Raw genomic sequence first — 19,552 nt, 5'->3', positions numbered from 1 at the left:
TATGAGTTTGATGCTACATTTTATATATGAAGACATCCAATGAAGAAAACCCCATACTACTAAAAAAATAGAAATTGTCTTTGGTACTAGAATATATATATTGAGCCATTATAGCTTTGGAACTTTTTCAGCACTGTATTTCTTTTTCCTTCAGAATTTTTTTCCCAAGATACAACTAGGTGCCATTGTAGTGTTATAACATGTACAGCAATTTCAAATGATTAATACCTTGACAGAATAATCTTGTAAAAAATCGTTTCTACCCACTATCTAAAATCAACTTTTAATTAAAAGAATGTTATATTTGTTTTCTGATGCTAAATTACCTTGATTATTTTAAAATTGTGTGGGATGTTGGCACATACTAAATATACAGCACCTATTTTTCTGTTGGGCTTTAACTGTCTGCCTGAAATGTGAGTTTCAATTATTAAGCATTAATAAGTATTTAGGAATGTCCTGCTACGTGAGTCAGCAATTAATTTGGCCAGGAATTAGCTGTGTTTTGTCATCCACATTGTAGAAGGAACACAATATCTTTTTTCAAAACTGTACTGTATTTGCACAAAATTGGTATTTTTTTGACCTTGATAAGAAAGGTTTGCAGGAACTAGAGCCCAGCTGACACCTGGATGGGGCTCCAGGGAAGAACTTCAGTGCATGGTGTTGGTGATGTGTGGGCAGCCCTGACCCTGGACTCAGCTCTGCCACCACATGCTGGTTACTCTGATTTTTGTATTTACCTCTGTATTTTGTATTTACCAGACTGCTCCAGGGACACAGAGCTCAGTGAAGAGGACACACAGGACCCTGGTGAGTCACCCCCACCTCCACAAGCCCCACAGGCCAGGGAGCAGCCGAGGGCTCCGTGCTCTCCTCGCAGAGCTGCTGCAGGCAAACAGAGTAATCCACAACACATCTGCACCAATAATGAATGACACACTCAGTACATGGGAATATTTTATTTTGACTTTACATGCGGTGTTAAAAACCCAAAGAACGTATTATTTACACATCCACAATACAAGTTTACAAGATATCTATACATGTTAAAGTACTCTATAGTAATAGAGCAGCTTCATTTTAGGGTTACTTTTTTATGCCGTACCATTAAAAAAGATACAATCTGCGTTTACCTTTGCACAAATGGATAAAGCATCTTTTATTATTAAATTAACAGAATAAGGACTAGGTTGAATGTTAGAAATTTCAACATAAATACTGAGAGAACTCACATTACCATCTACAAGGCAGCACAATGTTACAGGAGGTTATCAGGGTTCACATACATTTATCTTCCGGGTCACACAAGTCTGTATTAATATTTGTAAAGTGAATTCGGATCAGTTTGTGTCTTCCGACAACTGAGTACATTTTAATAGTTATTAATCTGTAGTGTTTTAGTTGCAAGACAGAAGTGTTTAGGAAGGAAGATCATTGATTTTTGGATCCAGAGGTCTCAGGAAATAAATGTCCCTTACAGCCTTACAAGAAAAAAAATGACTACTTCTACCCTTTATTCTTTGTTCTGTAACAGAGATCCAGTTTTTAGTGACTAACCTTTTCTCCCCTTTGAACACGTAATATAAATCTCCACCGTCTCTGAAACCCGTTGCAGTTATTTGTCCCACTAATTCATGAATATTCCTCTGCCATGGTTATTTCTATAGTTATGTTCAATAAACAATGTGGTAGTGTGTAGTTTGCAAGCTAAAATAGCCATCTGTGTTGAACATCAGCTGCAAGTGGATACTGTAAACCCTACTAAATAGCTTACACAACTTTAGCAGGTGTTCCATTACCCTAGAAACCTCATTTGATTTCACATTATAACTGTTTGATCCTTCAGAGAGCTGGAGTGGAATGTTTATCATGGTAAGGTGATTTAATGCTGCTGTCTTCTTGGATTGTAGGCTGCCTTTAGTTACCATTAATTATTCTTGCGTTTTATCTTTTTTTTTTTTTGGTGCTGTTGAGAGGTTTTACAACTGGCACTCGGGAGATATGTGCTATAGTGAGAACACTTGACAGATTTAATTTTTTTTTAGTACTTTTATCATTTGCATGAATAAGGCACAAAATGCACAGATTCAGGTAAACTCACACATAATATTTACAGAATATTGTCATTACCTGCATGACTTTGGAAAAAAACAAACCTTACTTTACACAACAAAAACAAATTGATTGCACTACTGTTGAGTTTTCACAGACTGCTTCTGCCAGGCCAATTAATGTTTCTCCTTTTTTATTGACAAGAGTCTATCAGCGTATAGGGCGTTATTAAATGCAACAAAAACGTGACCTTCTCCAGTTACACAGGCGTTTGCCAAGTGAACTGACTATTAGCTGCCCTCAGTGAGAAGTACAGGGGCTCAAGTTCACAGTGGCCAGGTTTTGGATGGAGGCACTGTGGAAACACAGTAAAACTCCCCCGTTCCAGCCCAAAACACCAGATTTGAAATGCACAGCTCTGAATCAATAGCAGCATACCAGAGTTATGAGGAATTAACCAATCTGCACTCTTTGACTGGGTGACTCTTTCATCCAGGCGTTCCCCTCAGAAGGCTGTCAGAGATGCGCAGTTCATCCGTAGCTGGCTCCAGCTGAGCCCAGCGGGCTGCAGAAGGCAGAGTCATCTGTTTGTTCAGTCATGCTCAATGTAAACAATTCCATAGCAAAAAAGATGCAATGGGAATCTAAGTACATCCTAGTGTGTACGGTACACACACACATCCACACACACGCACAGCTTTATCTGTGGCAAAAACAAAATGCCACACACATGGAGAGAAAAAAATAATGCTACAGTTGGGTCAGAGACTTAATTCCAGCAAACTGATTATTAACCCAGCTATTCATTGAGACATTACCATTTTCTGACATTTGTGCAAGAGGCAAGGTGAATGCATACATAGTAAAATGTTCACATTTAATGGGAATGACCACACTTAATGGCAGTCTAAAATGGAACCCATTTTTCAAGTATTTGCTTACTGATTTTTTCCCAACAACTGTTGTTTAGCTATTTAGAACAGTAACGTAGCCCCCACCCCATTGTGCTACATGTCTCCTTAGCTCCAAACAAAAGAAATGTAATGACCAGCACTTTCCTTTGTTTTTTTTGTTTTTTTTTTGTGTTTGCTTGTAGCAAGTACACCAAGTCTCGCTACAGCTACATGTGGCTAGACACAGATGTTGCTCAAGTAAAGACAGTTTCTTTGGCCACTTTGTTCTCCTTAGTAACAAGCAAGTCTCTGCCTTATGTGTCTACCACAACATCATTTCACAACCTGTACAGGTCAGTGCCCCACTCATTTTAGCACAGACATGTCCTAGTAGCTGTATTTGTTCAGTGGTCTGACTGGCGTCGTCTGAGGGACGAATGAGGGTTTTGGTGGCACGTCGGGTTTTAGGGAGGGTGTCCTCTTTATTCCTGTGCGAGGCAGGGTGCCATTGCTCGTGTAGCTGCTTTGCCTGGACAAGGAAGGCTGGAGGTGAACGCTGACAGGCGTCCCTTGCACGTAGTCCATCTTAGTGCCTGCCGTGGGAGCCATGTACCCCCCACGATTAATACTTGGCTGTCTGGATAACAAAACACCATTTGGTGAGTTCAAGTTTTTAGGAAGGGCAGATATTGAGTGCCTCTGTGAAGAATTTTTGTGATAACTCCTCTGCCTTTCCAAAGAGGTCATTGGTACTGCAGGAGTGGTGGGAACATCCACTCGTTTTGTGGGACTGTTTCTCGGCAGAGTCGATGGAGGAGAGTATAAGGAAGCCTCCCTGTTGGGAACCTTAGGTGGGATCTCAGACATATTGCCCATTGGATCCAGCATTAAAGTCTGGTGGGCCACTTGAATATCTCCCATAATTGCTTTGGGATTATTAGTAGTTTCATTTAAGTGTTTCAGAAAATCATTCAGGGTGTTCCTGGAATCAACAGATCTCCTGTGGTCTCTTTTGCTGGATGATTTTGTAAGTGGATGATCAATATGTTGCATCTTTTTGTCCGCCTTGTGCGCATTAGAATTTGAGAAAGATGTGTTGTAGTCATGGGTAGCATTGGGAAGAACAATAGCACTGGGAATATGTCCATGACTTAGAGGAGAGTGGGGTGGAGGACTAGAAGGAAAAAACTGAGGGCTTTTTAGAGGGGTTTCCTTTCGTGAAGCATTGAGGTTCCCGTGCGCTTTGTCCGACTGACTCTTCATAGCCTGCAGAGTCTTTTGTTGGAGAACTGGAGTAGATTCAGGAGTTGGAAGTGCAGCTAATTCTGGAGGCTGTCCCCTGTGGTCCATCATCATGGACTTGGTATCGCCGTTTGGAGGCAACTCCTTTCTGCTGGTCAGCAGGTTTGTGTACAGTTTGGGTGAATCAATGTTCTGCTGATACTCCTTGACAGGGCTGTCAAACAGCCCATTCAGTTTGGCAAAGCTCCCGCTGGAGTCAGTGCAGGACTGAGCCGACTCTGCATCTTTGTGTATTTTCCTGGATTTCCGGACAAATATATCCCGGTAACAGTAAACGGCCACTCCCGCAATAAAGGCTCCCAGGACAAAAGCAGCAAAGACACAAGTGATTAGGACATTCATATGTACCATTTGGTTGGACTCTCCTGATTGTACTTCCCACCTCACACCTGCAAAAGACAGGCAGGATATCATAAATCCACAGGTTATTTCATACTGACACATTTCAGAAGAAGGCACCCTTCCTCATGGCAGTGTCTATCAAGTGTTTTTAAGTGCTCTGGCTGTGGTGTTGGTGTAACTCAGTAGCATCCTGAAATCTACTCCTCTGGTGAATGCAAATAATTTTAGAAAAATTATAAAATAACTGTGTGTGCATGGACAAGGCTAAATGAAGACTGTCCATTTTCTCTGATAATGAGGAATGCCTGTTGCAGCTTCTCTCCTTATGTTTTGTTTAGCCTGTCCCCAAATTTCCTTTAAGGCTCACAAATAGGGGCCTTATGTTATTAACATTAATGATTTCTGCTGGAAAATTGAGGTTAGAAGGTCCTATTGGGCCAGACAGCAATTAATAACTCATAGATGGATTTCTCTCTCACTTTCCTGCCCAACTCATAAATCAGTATCAAAGGAGAGACAGGATTATGCAAATGTTGTGTAAAAACGTATAAGATATATACTGCATTGTTACAGCCACGCTAATGGAATACAGTAGAAAACTTGTAAACTGCTCCACTCCCAGGCTGCTAGTCCTGGAGTGGCACACCTGCACTCATTATACATGTCCAAGTTTGAAGATAATGTGATTCTGTGAGAGCACTGATTTTTATTTTTTACCAACAACAAACATAAATACTTGCATAACATTATAAAAAAAACTTAGGTTAAATTATTAGAGAATGTTAAAATTTAGAAACTTTTAGCTTAGACCAAGAAATTGAATATTTGATTAATTTTTTTATTTGGGTATTAACAAGCTCCCTTTGATTTTTTTTAGATTTTTTAAAGCAACCACAGACATCTTGCAGCTAAGACAATGTTAGTTTTTAATGAAAGTAATTCTGTTGCTATCCCAAGAGATGTTAAAATGAAAGAGCAAGAGGGAAGAAACAGAGCCACTTTTTGTTAGAGGCAAGGCCTTTGAATATTGTTAATGTTCAGGGTTACAGGTTTTAATGGCACTGTGCAGAAGCAGAAGAAAAACATGAGTAAAGTTCACTAATAGCTATGACACAAAATGTGATTCAGAACCAAGAGCAGATGATAAAAACTTAAAGCAAAACAGAAAATAACTGCAACAAATTAAAATGACAAATGCACGGCCATAATGGCTGATAGGAAACCTGATATGCTTTGGTGAATGGTAATAAAACAGAAATGGTTTTTGGCTGGTGAGATTTTTTCAGTAAATACAGAATTGTGCAAACATGTCTGTCACCTTGCTGTGCTATGCACTGAGAGAGACTTGGGTTAAATTTTGGTTAGGGGATTGGAAGCTTCTTGATTCTGTGGTTGACTGCAGTAGTCCTATTGAATTAAAGACTCAATTGCCATAAAAGCCTAATCAAAGGCTCACTTAGCTGAAAGAATGGCTAGAGAAAGATGAACTACAGGCAGAATAGGTTTCTTGTGTTCAGCTTAAAACCTCTGGATGTCTCACTATGTACTAAGATCATCTCTAAACTGATGCTCATACCCAGAGGATAAATATTCAGCACTTTCCTACTCTGACCCTTGTTCAAGACCATGTTCCAGGCAAGCAGAGTTTGGGATACACCCCATTGAACACACAGATGTCTCATGTGGCTCTGCTTTGTGTTCTGTTTTGCCACCACCCCCAATCCAAATGAAAAAAACCCAAAACATAAGCAACCATTCATGAGGACTAACAGTCTAGGCCAGTGTTTAGGTTACTGCTTAAACAGTTTAAGATTGAAAACAATAAACAGAGGTGCAGAAGGTATTTTTTTTTAATGTATCCAGAACTGCCATTGATTTCAATGGGAGTTTTGGACCACTCCAGGATTAAAAAGCTGAGTTTAGAATCTGTGTTTCCCATTATAAGCTCTAAGCAGCACTTTGTCCATGGGATAAGTAGGTATGAAAAACATGATTGCACTGTCTGCGTATTCACAGGAAATGGGTGTAAAATAAAGCCCAACAATCATAGCTGTTACATTTAACTTAAGCCTTAGACAATGTTGAGACTATCAGGTTTCCATTCAGCTGCAATGTATTCCCTGGTAAGGCCTTACCCTTTGGGACACCTGATAATGGATCAGAATAATCAGAAGTGTTTGGGTCATCTTGAACTACAAATTTCCGAGAGCCAGTCACTTTAGGTTTCCAGGAACCAATCACTTTAGGTGATATAACTGGGATACTTGCCATTGTGGTAATGGAAGCTGAGGAGAACTCCATGTCTGTGGTGGCAAACAGATTTTTATTAATGTGTTTCATGGCACATCTAAGCTATAGCTGGACACAGTATTTTATGGGAGTTACATGTCAGAGCAAAATGTGACCCCCCCCTTACACTCTGCAGAAGTACAGATGGCTGATTAAAATCAATTACTTCCAAACTGGAAGTATGAAAATAGTACATTTACACTTCAACTGCTGCTAGCCAAAAAGCCAGAGAAGTCAACTGTGAAACCAGTGCAAAAGTTAAAGTAAGCAACTGTGGGGGTGAAAAACACAACTTAGTCTACTTAATTGCTATATTCTTCACTGGAGACAACATACTTGGCTGCCTTTTAAACATCTTTAAAAAAAAAGAAGTTACTTGGAACGATGCACACTCATGACAGGTTATGCCTGAGAAACCAGACCAGCTCCATTACTGCTATTATGGTATACCAGGAACTGCTGAATGAGCCATTTCTGCAGGTGGGGATAAAAGGAATGTTTTTAACCCCTATTTTGTAATGGTTCCTAAGGAACAATCCTGCAGAGATTCTGGCTCCTCTTTAATATGTTTGCTGAACAGACCCACCACAGCCTACATGAAAATGCACAGAGGAGGAAACCCAAAATTTGGTTTACAGTCCAGTCTCATTTGCACCCTTGAGTATTTTGTGTTCACTGTCCCAGTAGGTTTAGGCAGGAAAGTCTATGGCTTGAGATCAGACTTGAGAAATGTACTTCAAAAACACACTCATTCAGGACTTTAAAATAAGGTTCAATTGTATCTGTGTCATAAAATACCACTTTGAAAATTCAGTTGATAAACACTCATAAAGCCAGGGAGCATTTCTGTGTGACAGTTTTGTTTTGTTTCCTTAAGTGAGTCTCTAACTTGCATTGTGGGTAAATAGATCTGGAAAATATTTGTCTCAAACATTACTTCTTGTCAAGTTACAGAAGTGAAAATGTCAGAAATCAAACCACAAATAATGTTCTTGTTGCACTCTTACAAATTTAACATACAGACAGATTACTGTCCTATTTGTCAGCCAGAAATGTGCCCTTGGTTTGAAAGCAAAGACCCAAGTTCCAAAAGCAAAGACTGGAAAGTAAGGCCTGAGTCTTGCTCCTGTTGAAGTCAACACAGGTTCTGCTCTTGAGTTCAACAGAGGAGCACTGGGTGTCCCTGAACACCAGGGGCTGGTGGTGAACACCTTATTAGAAAAATCACTGGAGGAGAAAAGGATGCAAAAGTCCATCTGAAAACAATGCACAACATTTTTTCTAAGCCACTTTTTATCTACACAATTTCTCATTCAGCTACACAGTTCGTGATGTTAAATTTTTTTTCCATTAGCATAAACTACTTAAAGCATTTCAAAAATAAAGAAATACACATTTTAGAAAATGTGTATTTGTGCAAAAAGCTTGCTGGGAAAGAAGGAAAAGAGAAAAGGAGAGGTAAGGAGGAAGATGATGAAGTTCTGCCATTCATCTACTAGAGATGACCAAGAGGGGCATTCACAAACGCATGGCTGGGGATCAAGAGTAAAGCTTAGTGGACTTCGTGCAGTGAAGATGTCATCTATGTTAATCAGGCTCTTTAATAAAAGATGTCTCAATAAATAATGAGCTGTTAACATGCGGCTACACAGGGTGAAGTGCTGAGTGAGAAGAGTCTGACTATCTTTACCATCAGTGGGAACATGAGTAAAAGCACAAAAATGGAGGATTGCCAACTGTGCAAAAGGAAGGAAAAAAGGGCTGAAAATGCTGAACTGAAGGAAAGTAAAGGTCATTAATTCAAAAAAATTAAAAAAAACTAACCAGATGTTGGGTCGCCAAATATTTTGTAATCTGGTGTAGCTGTAGTAGGCAAAATTTCTAAAAGAATTAAAGGAACAAGTAATCAGTAAAAAGTAACAAAAAGAAAGCAAAAGATCTCAAACCTGAGTAATGGAAAATAAAAACTAAAATATCACTGGTTACAAAAAATAAATTCTTCAATACTTTGCTGTAGACCCCAAATAGCTGTAAACTGGTGAAGGAAAGAGAAAAACTCTGCCACCCAGGATTAAAAGCTCAGCTTTGTGAACATTCACAGTAACACCAGGTGATGTGTTCATCATGTTACTGAAAAGCTCATCAGAAATTTAACATCCACAGTGAGGTGTGGCCACAGACTATGGTGAGACACTCCAAAGGAGCAGCAGTGACTGTGCCTTACCATGGCAGTCCCCAAGCTGTGCCGTGTTGCCGTATTCGACATCTTGTACGTATCCTCCAGTGCTGTGGTTGTATGAAACAAACAAAGAGAACCTGCAATTAACAGTATTAGTAAGGATACAAATGGAGATTTTTTTTTTTCCTGGAAGCAGCAGATGGAAACATACACAACAGCCAGTGTATGGCCCAAAGGACTGTACAAAATGTACAGGATAGTCCGGCTTTAAAACTATCTCTGTGTGCTCATGCCAGGAAATAGAAGAAAAACAATCCAATTTTTTAACAACTGCATCATGTCTTCTCCATTGGGCAAGCTCTTGGGTTTAGATACAACCATCCAATTATACCAGTTAAAATTTGCACTGGCTGGCTACAAAGGCCTCTTTTTAAGATACAGCTGCCAGTGCACCATATATTACAGACTTGATTTGTGCAAAATGCCTTTGGTATGCATATATAACACCCCAGCTCCAACCTTGCTCTTCCCACTGTGAATCCTGTGCTTTCATATTTGCAATTGCCTGTGCCCTGACCATGAGCATGCCTGGGAGGGGATACTGTGTCCTGTCCTCTTGGAGCTGCTCCAAGGAGGTTTGCATGGTGCAATTGCTTGACTTCCTGCTTCCAACTGCTCTTCCTACAGGTCTGCCTGTCCTCCTACACATCTAAAACTCCCACTGAAAGCAAGTCTTCACCCAGAGGTTCCTGAATTAAGCCAGACTTAGCATTCTGTTCTCTTATAGATACAGTCCACTGAAAAAAAATCTTTAAAAAACCAGAGATTTAGTAACTGTGTGCAAGGGAAGAGCACAGGGCATGAGCTCATGTAAAGCATATTTAGAGATGCTGGGCTAACTTGGAAAGGAGTACTTACAGCATGCCTGGTGTCACTCTTCCACACGCCTCATGGTCTAACCAGCCACAGTACGGGTCCCGTGAAGCAATACATGCCCTTGCAAGAGAAAAACCCCAAAAAATCATGCATGTTTTACTTCCTTCCAAAGAAATGTTGGTACCCTTGCTTTAAGGGGGGTTCAGGAATGGAGCCATACTTTTTACATGACCCGTGACGCTCACACCGACTCAGGGGAAGTCGAACGACGCAGCTGGAGAATGCCACGAACAGAGCATGGTGGTCTCTGTCCAGCTGGAGGGAAATGACTCTTCTGTCCTCCTCGCTTTCTGCATTACACCTGGTCAGAAAAAACAAGGGCAGGCAGCTTTAATGACTGTAGTACTTTGTACAGTAAACATTTTATTTATTGTCTGTGTAGCTACTGAACAGAAATTTTCACATACATAAATGTAACCTATGACTCTTTGCTGAGACATTGCTAAACAAACCTCTGAGTTATCAAATGCTGGCTTCTGGCTCCTGCTAACACTTAGGTGAGAAGTTCACTGAACTATGGAGGAAAAAAAAATCCAAATCCATTTTCTTTGTTCTCTCAGTCAGCATAAGTATCATGAGAGAGCAGAAGAGGAGTCCTGTATTAGATGGCTGTAGAGTCTAATTGGAATGTTTCCACTCCCAAATTCTTTGTGCCAAAAAATAAACCAGTTTAAAATGATCAGATATAGGTTATACACTATCAGCCACTCTTGAGCAACCCTCAAGATAAGCACACATCATTTCTTTTTAACATCACCAAGGACTTCTGACGTTTCAGAAGTGTTTGCGGGGGAGTTAGACCGTGTCACTGACGTCACTGGAGTGGAATTAGGTTGTTCATTCAACCCATGCAAAATGGCAAGTGACCAAATACTTTCAGGTTATTCAACATGAGGAACACGATGAAATGACAAACAAGTGGTGATGTTGGTGATAATGAGCTGGTTTACCATAATCTTTTTTAGCTAGGTATCAAGGACTAGATGAAGAGCTTAGATGTTCTGGTAATACTTACTTTGCATGATTATATGCTTCAATCTCTTCCAGTAATATGCTGTCATTCAAAGAAAAAGGCCTGGTCTTTGCCAAGATTTTAAGTACTACTCCTGCTTCTGAGCCAACAAATATGACTGTGTAGTTCTGGTAGGGTCCAGCAGCGTGGTCTACAGCAATTGCTGTCAATCTGTATCTAGCAAGACCAGAAGGCACATCATTAACAGCAAGTTGTTTTGTTTTCCTTTTCACAGGTGTTACTTTTGAACTGTCATACCTGACACGTGTTTTGGTAAACCAGGGCTCCTCAGTGACTGAGGGAACAGCTGAGTCCATCAACGGATGAGATTTGATGAAGGAGAGCGTTTCGTCTGGGAAATCAATGGAGGTTTTGTAAGCCTCTGCTAGGCCATGTTTTGCACAGCAGCCAGGTCTGAAATGAGAACAATATTGTTTTCCTCTTGATATTTTAGTTAATGAGAGAAGGCAGCCGGTTAATGAGCATCCTTATGGCTGAAACATCAAGCTCTGCTTTGGGTTTTACCCAGCAAGGCACTCAAGAGTGCAGCTGATTTAAGGTAGCTCTTTACAGGGACAATGTTATGACATTTTAAGTAAGAACCTTTTACCTTGGCTTTGGTACTTTGTCTTCAGGTACAGCTGTCCAAACAGAGTCAGGAGTCTTTTGTTCTTTAAATCTCCCTTTGAAGACTTTCTCAATGTCATCCATGCTGAAAGCACACACTGCTGAACCAGGGATGCTGTGAAATTCGAAAAATAGTTTCAAGAACTCAGATTACAATGGGACCAATCTCAGTGTAAGAGAGAACCTGACATCTGCCTTAGATGAAAGGTTGCTCATCTCTTACCTGTTGAGCTGCGTGGTGAATACACCCACGACAGTGGGCACTCCATTGATTTCTATTATGTCTGTGATAGACTGCAGAACATCAAAGTAGAAGAATGAATCCCCAGGAACGGAGCAGTTGAGCCGAGCTTTCAGAAAGGATGTCCAGTGCTTCTCCAGGACCCTTTGGGAGCCCCCCATGTCATTTTTGCAGATGCGTGCCACACGGGAATACACAGCCTGTGAAAGGAAAGAAGAAGGAAAAAGGGAGAGAGGCTTGAGAGATGCAAGGGAAACAGTGCTTGTTTCTGAGCTCTTAATGAAACACCAAGATAATGTTGTTAACAGGAAGCTGTCATTTATCTGCACAGAGAAGATGAAAGCAAATGGTGCTCAGCTCGTAGTGCACAGCCATCTTAATGTATCACCAAGCAAATGCATCTCCACAGTTTGCTCCCACCCTTTTCACCTTCAAAATCATATTGTTAGTGAGATTTAAAGACTTTAATTAACCATGTGTAAGGCATTTAATAATTTATTGCAGAATATCCTTCCATGGTGAGGCATGAGTATTATACTCTGTACTGGCATGACTGAATTATTCAATATCCAGGGACATTAGAGAAACTTCTTTGAAGCTCTCCTTTTGTGGTGTTTTCTTTTGTTTCTTTAATAAGCATGAAAACACCCTCAGCTTTTCCAGTACTTGGCACAAGAGTTAAGGCAACAGCAGCACTAAGGCAACAGCACATTGAAAGACACCTGTAGCGAGCTCACTAACAGCAAGGCCGGAGAACAGAAACAGCTTTTTGGTGGAAGAATGCACTGCTCTAATTCTCTTCTTCTCCCCTCCCTGTAAATTATAACCGTGATAAAACTGTGCAAGCTTTGTCCTAGTTCCTTCTTCATATTATGAACTGTGCTCATTCCTGATGCTGTTTTAAGATGAGCTCCTTCTGCTGTGACTCAACGCTCACGGTGACGATACTGACCTTGCCTAAAGTGTTGTGCTCTACAGCAATTTCTCGGAAGAAGAAATAAACATAGTTCCCATATTCTATGGCATGAAGGAAGTGTGGTTCTGTAAGAAAGAGCAAGGAAAAGTTACTTCAAAGAACTGCTCAATGGGCACACGACAGTGACACTGTGAGACTTGGCAACTCCTCCCCAGGTCTACCTCAGCCAAGGTGAGCTCCAGTCTTCCAGATACTTTAGGATGTCCAAATACAGGTACAATGGAGTTTAAATCAGCTTGAACTCTTTAGGATTGGCTAATGGAGTGTAATAAGGCCCCACAGAAATTGTATTACAACTAAGGTATTTTGTTACTGCAAATTCATTTGTTGAAGAATTTAACAAAAATTGTCTTTTTTTTTTCATTATGCAGCTTTTTAATATTCTGAAAGCCTCATACATGCTGACATAGCAGCATATGTGTAAACCAGGCTGACTGTGAATAACCTGACCTTCTGTGCCACTGAAATTACATTTGCCACGTGTATGGGAAAATACTCCCCAAATTACCTTTTATCCATTTGGAGTCATACTTTATTGTTCTTAAGGCAGATCCATCCCCCATGCTGCGATAAATAACAGCATCACTTGCCAGGAAATCTGCTACTGTTGCCGAATACAATTTTCCATCTAAAATGGAAGTTAAAAACATGGTATTAAGAGGCCTTTAATAATCTAGAGAATTCTGACTATCCTGTATTTTTCCCCATTTCTTTACTGTCACACTTCCCCAGACTGCTGTAACCTATTTATTAACAGGTCAGTTTCTAATCCTTTGGAGGCCCTTTAAAAAATTTAAGAGCAGGGGCATCATGACACCTTTAGCTTTCCTGTGCTTGCTTTAAAAGCTCTCTGTCTCCTTTGGTGTCATTAATCATTTAGACTCATTACAAGTAAAAGTTCTTACCAGCAAAGAGGGCGACATTGGTTTGTCTGGCATCAAATGGGCATCTTGCCAAACCACTAATTTCCTCCCCATCATACTCTAATGTATTCAACTAGAGAAGAAAAATAAATGGGTGATAGTGTCATTTCTATTTTGTGCACTGGCACAAAAGCAAAACATTGTCTTTTCACAAAACTTAATTCAGCACATTGGCTTCTGTCTGTTTTTATTTCACCTTGAAGCACTCTCCAGGCACACTGGATGTATTGGCTATGGCATAACCAGTGCAAGCAAAACCAGTAACAGACTAATGACATCTTCAGTACTCTTACCCGATAGTATCTGCACATAGGGTTAAATGCATTTGTTCCACAGACAAACACCATCTCATCATTTCTTGGAACAAAGACTTTAATGAAGTTATGGCATTCATCCTGAAAAGAGAGTAAGACGTATTAATCACAAATTCCACGCATATAATAAATACTAGTGTCATTTTTCTATCATGTGCTAAACTTACTTTATGTTTGCCTTTCATAGCACAGTTCTCTCTGTCCTGCTGCTTTGATCTCCATGTTAATTTCTGTTAAAGCAGACCAGAAAGGAATATTTGAATTCCTTGTCGCAGGAAATTCTTAACCCATTAAAACAAAAGAAAACACCTCTCCCTTTCCAGCAGGCATCTACTCACCTTGCTTGGGATAACTTCTGATTTTGGAACTTCATTTAAGTTTACAGTGTAAACCTGGTCCCTGTTTGCAAAGTAAAAATACAGCAGTAAATTCATTAATTCTGTGCCTCTCTATTTGATGAGCTAAATCTATTTTCAGAATGTTATGTTAGACCAGCAACTTCTATGAAATGCTCATGGATTTCCTGTGTTTAATGTAAATGGGAGAAGGTTGTTCATGTGTAACATGGGGTGGCTTTGATTTTTATTGGTGTGGTCCTGAGATAGCACCTGCAGTGTTCAGCTGTCCATCTGTGTCTGCCCATTCTGCTGAGAACTAACCTGGGCTGTAAATATGTGAGTGTGTTATCCTCGCTTCCTACGGCCCTGAGATGTCAGTCCAAGTTTAAAATGATCAGGAGAGGTTTTTATCAGGCAGGGCAGTAATATAAAAGAGGGAAAAGAGCATTTGATCATTGGTTTAAGCTTAACTACAGTAAGTGCAGCCTTCAAATCCAATTTTCATGCACTGGCCATAGATATGGCATATTTCTCTGGGAAATTCTGCCCCAATTCTAATTTTTATCATATTCTGCACATTTTTCGAAATGAATTTTACACATAAATGCAAAACCAGAAGAGAAAAGAATTTTAATCTAATGAACTGAGTGAAGGAAAATTACCTGCCAGTGATATAAAGTGTGTCTCGAATTTTCAACATTAGTTGGAAGTCCAGTCTGTGCTGAGATTCATTGCCTGAAGGGCGTCCTCTAAATACTGGATATTGCCTTGAATCTGCAAGTAAAAATGGGCTACACCATCACTCAGGATTATAGAGCTAAAGAATCAATATATGGCATTGATTAGCTGTATATACTAGGTGTAGAAGGGTTTAAACTAAATTCCTTGAGTAATGGCTTGAATATAAATGAGGAAAAGATGGCTAATGTCAGCAAATGTTCTTTTTCCTGAAGTTATTGCTGTATTTCTGATTGCTTTTTTAAGAAAATGATTAAGTGTTCTATTAAAGATACAAAGCCAGTAAACACATTTCAATTTGAAAGCAATCAGATTTATTTATAATATCCTGTGTGGAGGGGTGGCAGGGGCAAGGAAAAAAAAAAATCAGCATTAGAACTTTTTCCCTGTGTTTATCAGCACTGTGTGCAGATCACTTACAGTGGTAGTCCACGACGTTGATGGGGTCCTCGTCTTCGGGGAAGCTGACGGCCCGGCAGCGGGACAGGCTCAGCAGCGTCACCAAGGCACAGAGCACGGGCAGCCTCATGGCTGGGGACAGGGGACAGCACTGCTCAACTACCTGCGGACAGGACACAGCGGTGAGGCTGCAGCAGCACGGGACACCGATGGGAAACTGCGGCGTGACACAGCCCTGCTCGAAGCTGCTCTCAAACACGTTGATGTTTGCTGATTTTTAGCTGGATTTACAGGCATTTCTGAAGAAATGACAACTGTCAGCCCATTTAATTCAAAGAATCAGAAATAGAACATACAGGCTGCTGACCTGGCAAGAAAAATTGTCAAACTTGGGATTAGAATTTTAATTAAACTGCAATCTCTTTCCATCCCCTCAATCACCGAATGTCATCCAACACAAACCCTTTACCCAAAGTACCTAAATCTGATCCACAAAACATCATGACACACACAATGTGTCTGAGCATCCATGCTGTGTTTTAATGGCATTGCTTGTTTCCAGGCTGTGCCATCTCAGTGCTCAGTTCAATGTGCCCATTGTCACAGCCCTGATGCCCAGGAGCAGGCACCTGATGCTCTGCCTTGTGCAGTGACTTACACACGTGCAAAGTAAATGCAAAATGCTGCCCCTGCAGTGTGACAGCATTGCCACACACTTCACAAGGGTGGCGAGAGACTCAAATGGGGATGCAATGCTGAACCACCTTCCCAAGATGCCACTTTCCCCCTCGTTCTACCTCCTACTGTTGAAGGCTTTAGCGGCTTTCACCTGGGGGTTGTGTGTGTGTGCTCGGCAGATCAGACAGCACAGATCACGACAGCACCACAACATTATACAACAAAGCTTTTAAGAGGGGAAGGGAAACATAACTTCTTCAATTAAACCACAGGGATATTTTAGTGAGCAGAATGTAACTACTCAAATTGCAATTTGGGTAGGATGCAAGAAAACACATCTCTAAGTGAAATGTGATCCTTAATGACTGCAAGTGGACTGGGCAGGGGTCATATTTCTCATCAGAAACCTGGCAAATGTAGTATTATTCCTTCCTCCAACCATTTGGAGGCATTCATTCAGCCCCGACTCACAGGTCAGAGCTCTGAGTCATCAGCTCAGTGCCTTGCAGTTGCTGAAATTGATTATTAAACGCTTTGTCTAAACAGGAAAAAAAAAGAGAAACCTTTACATTTTAATGTTTCAAGACTTTCAGTGAGAAGAATATGTTGCCAACATAAAGTGCCAGACCTGATCCAGCAAAGCACAAAAGTATTAATCATTTAATAATTTGAAAAGCAATTAAAAAACCCCTTCATAACAACACTTAACCTTTCAGTAATGCTTATGGGGGATGAAAATGCTGTATTTGTTAATTGATACTATGGCTGGCTAGGGGCAGGGCTTCCTCCTTCCAGAGGCTGCTGAGCTGTCAGTTCAGGCTGGACTGTGAGGAGACCAGCTGAACGGCTGGGAACATTTGGGGATGGGGTGGGGGTGTTGTCTGGATGCCTGCCCATTACAGACTGACCTGAAAAGAAGCATTTTCACTGTTAATGATATTTCTGTATTTCAGTCCACCAGTCCAGAACGAATGGGCTGTGCTCTTAGTCAAGATTGATGAGTGCAGTGGTTAATAAACACTAATGATTCCTGGCACTTTCCCTCTGCTCTTCCTTGTCCTGACATGGCCTCTTCAGCTGAAGCATCTTGCGTTAAATTACTAATGAGCAAACTTAAAACAAACTGGAATTAATAAAGTTAGTCAAATTAGTTCTTTCTTGTGAAAGCACCATTAGAGCAAAGTCCCGCAGCACTGTGGCTCCCAGACACAATAACAAATCATTAATGCTTACACAATCTTTTTTTTTTGGGGGGCTTTTTGTAAGGAAAAGCAGGCTCCAAATATCCAGCCCACTCCTTTTCCACTGAAAGGGGAGACACATAAAGTGCATGTTGAGTTGGTGCACAGTAACATCTATAAGGTGCTTAGTAAAAGTCTTCCCTGAAGCCTTGTTTTCTTGGAGAACAAATGAATACAAATTGCCAAAGAGCAAGAAGCTCTCCCAGACATGTAGGCTGCAGTCAGCATAGAAGATGAGGCTGCTTGTGGCCCACATCATAACTCAAAGAGACCCTGGCCCGGCTTCACACTGCACACAACTTGCAAACTGTACAAGTTCCACCTGTACCAAGCAGGGGCATGGAATAGGAAGTTTCTTTTTCCTTCCATTGCTCCATCTGGGAAGAATGGACTGGGCTGACAATTACAAAACTTCCATGTAACCTGCCTTACAGAGGCAGATACTGACTTCTGGACTCCAGGAAATGGCTGCAGAAAAAAGGGCAATTTATTTTTGTTTTTAGGTCACAATTGTCAAAGGGCAACTTGTTTTTAGGTCATGATTATCATGACCAAGATGCAGCAAACTGTCACAAAAGCAAACAGGAAACAACTGAAATGCCAGGTAAACAAAGTATCAGTGCTCTCAAACAGATTCAAATTCAGGCAAGGTATCAAACTCCCTAAAAGAATGCAATGTTTTGTAAATGTAAATCCAGAGGATGTGCTTCCCCAGAGGCTGCATGCAGAGCAGAAACAAACTCACATTCCCCAAAAAACCCTCAAACATCTCAGGATACTCCAGAGATGAACTCCAAGAAGACACAGAGCAGGAATAGTTATATTCAGCACTCTTTTCTAACTAAACATCACCTGTTGCAAATCTCTATCAAAGAAAATACTGACATGAAGCACAGACCTTTGTCACAACAAGACAGAAAAGCAGACAAAGAGCTGCACTGGATTAGCAAACCACAGGTAATCACTTCGCACCAGCCAGGCAACAAGTAGACATTTCTTTATAATTTAGCTTGTAAAATTACTAAAAGAATATTAACAGTAGCTCTGTTTTCCAGCTACATATGAAAAGAAAATGCACCTGCTTCAAGAGGCTCTTAAATGCAGCTTTTATCTGGTTGGACACAGGCTTGAGATCAGAACCACTGAAGAGAGAATAAACTGGGAAGTACAGCTGTTTCTTGGACAATCAGAAAAATGGGCTCCATCTAGCCCTTGGAGCAGGGGTTTATGACAGCCAGGTGTAGCCTTCTGGTAGACACAGATAGACTGGTGTGAAAGATGCAATTCCTGCCACATTCAAACCTTTTAGTGGAGGCCACTACTGGGGACTACAAATAACAATGCTGAAATATCTGTTAGGCCTGCAATAGCTGATTACGAAATGCTGGCAGTGTCTACCTTCAAGAAAATGCAGAAAACATTCATACTCTGGGTTTGATTATTTTCCCCTGCCAGGATTCAGCCCAGTCTTTGATTAATTTCTCTTATAAATTGCATTCCTAGCATTTCTGCTAGAAAACGATCCATGGCAAGTGTAATGTTTGGAAATTACCATATTGCTATCCTTGTTTTGCAGCTGGGGAATTGAGGCACAGATCAAGGCTGACTTTGTGGCCCAGGCCAACCACCAAAAGAGCTTTTTCAAAGGCTGTGAGCTGCTTGGGGTCAGATGTGCTCCTTCCCTGCAGCACAGGCACACTGAGCAGTGTCCCTCAGGTGAAAACTGGGTTACAGATCAGAGCTCCTCTGGCCACGTGGCCTGTGCCATAATGAGCTGTGTCTGCAAGGAGAAAGAACTAGAGGTGTAAATGTTAACTGGTGGCAAAAATCCACCTTGTTAAGGAGGCGAGCAACCTGCCTGAAACAGGCCTCAGGGAGATGCTGTTGGTCAGGTGGGAGGCAGGCAGTTGTCCCAAGTAATAAACTGGCTCTTTGTGGCTGCCACCTTTCAATCTCAGATAGAAATCCCATCCTTCAGTTCCTGATTGGGGGAATCCAGAGAAGCAGGATATAATTCCTGTTAAAATATGAGCCTGCCTTCAAACAATCACACATGAAGGGGAACAGGC

At 40.9% G+C, this 19,552-nt stretch overlaps 1 protein-coding gene across 6 annotated transcripts; it reads right to left on the bottom strand.

Moving 5' to 3' along the window:
- Positions 1-947: 947 nt before the first annotated feature.
- On the bottom strand, positions 948-15,721 carry SEMA6D (semaphorin 6D). Of its 6 annotated transcripts, none has more exons than XM_064389465.1 (18): positions 15,586-15,721; positions 15,090-15,201; positions 14,428-14,488; positions 14,257-14,319; positions 14,069-14,170; positions 13,758-13,848; positions 13,361-13,480; positions 12,829-12,917; positions 11,859-12,076; positions 11,619-11,750; positions 11,267-11,422; positions 11,012-11,185; positions 10,157-10,297; positions 9,979-10,056; positions 9,106-9,197; positions 8,706-8,762; positions 6,728-6,895; positions 948-4,639 (listed from the first exon to the last, which is right to left on the bottom strand). In XM_064389465.1, exons 1-18 carry the CDS (start codon positions 15,692-15,694, stop codon positions 3,336-3,338), a joined length of 3,267 nt encoding a protein of 1,088 aa, XP_064245535.1. In that variant the 5' UTR covers positions 15,695-15,721; the 3' UTR covers positions 948-3,335. The 6 variants fall into 6 exon arrangements, with proteins under 6 accessions (XP_064245535.1, XP_064245536.1, XP_064245537.1 ...); XM_064389466.1 differs by having other exon boundaries at positions 9,106-9,167; XM_064389467.1 differs by lacking the exon at positions 6,728-6,895.
- Positions 15,722-19,552: the final 3,831 nt, after the last annotated feature.

Source organism: Passer domesticus, chromosome 14 (assembly GCF_036417665.1).
Source record: "Passer domesticus isolate bPasDom1 chromosome 14, bPasDom1.hap1, whole genome shotgun sequence".
NCBI lineage: Eukaryota > Metazoa > Chordata > Aves > Passeriformes > Passeridae > Passer > Passer domesticus.
This window is presented reverse-complemented; position numbering and strand designations above follow the sequence as displayed.